The 4063-nt window shown below is 46.1% G+C and overlaps 1 protein-coding gene across 3 annotated transcripts in view; it reads right to left on the reverse strand.

Moving 5' to 3' along the window:
• Positions 1-213: 213 nt before the first annotated feature.
• The window catches only part of Prok2 (prokineticin 2), a 14685-nt gene continuing 10835 nt past the window's right edge, over positions 214-4063 (reverse strand). Inside the window, exons 3-4 of one of the 3 annotated variants that reach the window (XM_021191506.2) lie at positions 3088-3150; positions 214-942 (exon numbers count right to left, since the gene is read on the reverse strand). In XM_021191506.2, coding sequence (XP_021047165.1) covers positions 838-942; positions 3088-3150 — 168 coding nt within the window. In that variant the 3' untranslated portion in view covers positions 214-837. The remainder of the gene's footprint in view (positions 943-3087; positions 3151-4063) is intronic. The other 2 variants (XM_021191507.2, XM_021191508.1) reach the window with 2 other exon arrangements.

Consider the following 4063-nt stretch of genomic DNA (forward strand, 5'->3'; position numbering starts at 1 on the left):
AACTTAATACTGATTTTTTAAAGTGATGACTCCTATCATGCCAGATGAAAATCAATGCTTCTTCAAGTGGCATTCTTTAAAATGTCTCCAACGAGAAGACTTAAAACAAACAAACAAAAAAGCTTCAAATAAAAAAGAAAAAGACGTAATATTCCACATCAAGGAGAAAATGTCTTTTACTTAACAAATCTAGAAAAAATGGGCCAGGTTCCTTCAGTGTCCCGTTAATTTTGTCCTCCCACCAGTTAAACAGCAGAACTGAAAGCCAGTGGGCCAGATGGGTGCAGGAAGCTTTCTGGAGTACTCCCAACGTCTGCCCCAAATGAGCTGCCTGGGGGATCCGGTTCAAACCTGTACAGGGCTAGCTCTCTGAGCCTCCTCAGTGGGTCCACCAGCAAGGCCAGGAGTGTAGAGGCCCCACAATGCTACAGTGAGGTGAGGATCATCAGAGTCTTTGAAGAGTAAGGGGCGGGGCAGGAAGAGTGAGGCAAAGGGCAAAAGCAAGTTTGTGCAACAGACTGTTCACTCTTATTCTCCTATCTGTGGAAACAGTTGTTATTGGCATTCAAAAAAATGTCAAGGCAAAACATAAACAGGGAAATGAGAAGTCACGCCAGAAAGTCCTCTATAAATCTCTCCAAAAATCAAAACTTTCCTTCAAAGAAAGGGAAAAAAAAAGCCACTTCAAAAATCAAAGATAGAAACATTACTTGGAAAGTTGAGGAAGGGAGAAGAACATTTCTTTCTGACGCATTCTTTGTTTGACACAATTACAAGTGAGACTTGACAGACATTGTGCAGCGGAAGGTCACATTTCAAATTCCTACTTCAGAGTGATCACTTCCGGGCCAAACAAATAAACCGGTTGAAAGAAGTCCTTAAACACGCCAAGCCTGGCAGGCAGGGACAGGTGTGGTGCATCCTCCGCCCCCAAAATGGAACCTAAAAGAGAAAAGGGGACCAAATCAGAAAAAAAATTGACCTTTCAACTTACCTGTTGGTTTAGTGTGTAATGTGTATGTCTATGTATGGCACGTGCACCTGGGTGTGCAGGTCGATCCCCACACACATGAAGGCAGAAGCCAGAGCAGGCCGTCCATCTTCCTCTATCTCTGGACATCTTATTTTCTCAGAACAGGGCCTTTTACTGAACCATACAATTGCTGTTTCAACTAGGCTATCAGGCCAGTGATCTCCCGGGGTACACCTGTCTCTGCTCCCCAGTGTTGGGGTCACAGGCATGAGCACCCATGCTTGGCTTTTTATGTGCATATTGGGGATTTGAACTAGGGCCTTTGGTGCTTGTAGAACAAGTGCTTACCCACAGAGCCATCTGTCCAGCACACATACAAAATAAAAGTTAAAACAAATGAAGCTGGGGCTGGAGAGATGGCTTAGAGGTTAAGAGCACTGACTGCTCTTCCAAAGGTCCGGAGTTCAATTCCCAGCAACCACGTGGTGGCTCACAACCATCCGTAATGAGATCTGACACCCCCTTCTGGAGTGTCTGAAAGTAGCAACAGTGTACTTACATAAATAAATCTTTAAAAAACAAACAAACAAAGCCATTTTGCAGATAATTGGATCCTAAATCTATATTATCAAATGCTCACTAGACAATACACAAAACTGTGTGTGTGTGTGTGTGTGTGTGTGTGTATCCATTCTGCCCCCCACCCATCCCTGCTATCAGCGAGTGAAGATTTCAAATACAGACTCACACCTGTTTTACAGATGAGAGATGGGGGAGCAGAGAGGAGAACACAGCCCAAGTTCATACATCTGGAGGTGAAGGTTTGGCTACAGATTGAAAGAAAATAGTCTTTATGCCTTCTGCATTTTCTCATATTGGTGTTTCATGTGCATGTGTATGTGTGTGTGTAGTGCACACACACATGTGATGTGCAGAGGTACATTTATGCAGACTCCATGTGGAGGGCTAAGCTGGATGCTGAATGCTCTCTTTCCTCCATCACTTTCCCACTTTTGAGACAGGGTCTCTTATGAAGCTGGAATGGCCGATTCTGCTAGGCTGGCTGACTACTGAGCCCTGGGATCCACTTGCTGCCTCCCCAGTGCTGGGATTACTGACATTCACCACTGCGCGTGGCCTTCGTACTGAGTTTCTGGAGAACAGGATCCAGGGCTTTATGTTTGTGTAGCAAGCATGTTACTGAATGAGCCATCTCCTTCACCCCTCTCCTTTATTTTTATAGTGATTGCTCTCTAAGCCCTATAAGGGAAGGCATGCCTAGACAGGACCACATACATGTATTCCACGCATGAGTATGAATCCACAGCCAGTCAGTCAGGAACATGCCAGTCCAAGCATTCACACACAACCACTGAGGATGTTTAGAGGGAATTCACGGGAAAGACAAGTTCAGTTTGAAGAACTAGACTGGACCAGAAGCTGACCCAGAAGAGAAGGCCTGCCTAATGCCCAAAGCCACTTCTCAGTCCCTGTACGTGCCATGGGTGGAGCTGGATTGAGACATGTTAGCTGATATAGCTAGCACTAAAAATACGTATGCTTTCCAATGTCCTAAAACAGAGACATGAAACCCGCCCCCACCCTGTAGGCACAGGACCTCTAGCTCAGCTCACACCCTGGCCAGGTTGGATGGCTCAGCCCCCTAATCACAGCACAGCACTCAGAATACCAAAAAGGGAGAATCATGAATCTGAGAGTAGCCTGGACAAGACGAGAGAGAGAGAGAGAGAGAGAGAGAGAGAGAGAGAGAGAGAGAGAGAGAGAGAGAGCTCCTTGTCAGAGAATTCAAACCTCCTGTTTCTAACTTCAAATCTTATATTAGCTGTCATTTTTTGTATTTCTAGTCTGTCCTATCAAAAGAAGACACCCCACAACAATTACCCAGATTCTTTCAAAATAGAATTCCTTTACACATTTTTTTTTTCTTAAAAAAAAAAAGCAATGGTAAAAGCAATACTCTGTCTTCTGACAGTGGCAAAAACATTCTGACCCTACTCTTGGGTTGCTCTAAGAGGGCAGACCTAATTGCGATGCACACGGTAAAAGCCAGGCGCCCTAGGCTCACGCCTCGGCAGGTCCACGCTCTTTCTTACCTCCTTCTTCCTCTTTCTTCTCTTGGCCCTTCTTCTTTCCTGCCTTCCATTTGCAACATGACTCTGGATGGGTCAGGGAGATGAGTGACATCAATAAACACAAAGGAAGTCAGAGAAGTAATAGAGGGCAGGGCTTGTGGTGTGGTCAGCAGGCAGAGCAGGGCTCAGCCAGGCTCCTCTGGGGCCTTTTTGATGCATGGCTATTTCCGAGGGGCTAAACATGGCATCTACACACAGCCATGCTGTCTGTAGGGCTAGGGCAGATGGTACGCTCAGAATGGTTCTGCTGTTGAGGGAGTCAAGGCTGCTGGGATTGGTGCAGTGTGGGGGAGGCCTACTACCCACAACACACCAGGCAGGTGAGCACAGCTGGGCCAGCTTAGACAACGACAACTTGGGTGGTGTGAGGTGGGGCCATCTGCTTTGACTCTGAGATTTTTGCCAGACTCCTCTGAGGCAAGCCTTAAAGTCCAAAATAGAGCAGTGGTTCTCAATTACCAGGGGTGATTCCATTCATAGGGCAATACCCAGCCAATTGTGTTTGTCACAGCTGGGATGGGGGAGACGCTTATTCACACTTAGTGGTCAGATGCTAGAAATGTGCTAAAGCCCTAGATGGCCAGGAGAGCCCTCTTAATAAACAGTGAGCTGGCTCAAAATGGTCATGGAAATTAATAACCAAGCGCTGGCAGCTATGGTTATGGAACTGTGCCTGTCCCAGGCAAGTGTAAAATAGTCAAACACAGCCTATCCAAATGTTATGCCCAGGACATAGGAAGCAGGGTTAAAGTTGATGTGCTGTCCCTGTTCTAGGTACTGATCTTCAGCCCCTGTTCTAGGCTCTGAAGGATACAACAAGGAACTGGAAAGGAAAGGGAAGGGAAAGGAAAGGAAAGGAAAGGAAAGGAAAGGAAAGGAAAGGAAAGGAAAGGAAAGGAAAGGAAAGGAAAGGAAAGGAAAGGAAAGGAAAGGGGAA

This window comes from Mus pahari, chromosome 2, assembly GCF_900095145.1.
Source record: "Mus pahari chromosome 2, PAHARI_EIJ_v1.1, whole genome shotgun sequence".
Classification (NCBI taxonomy): domain Eukaryota; kingdom Metazoa; phylum Chordata; class Mammalia; order Rodentia; family Muridae; genus Mus; species Mus pahari.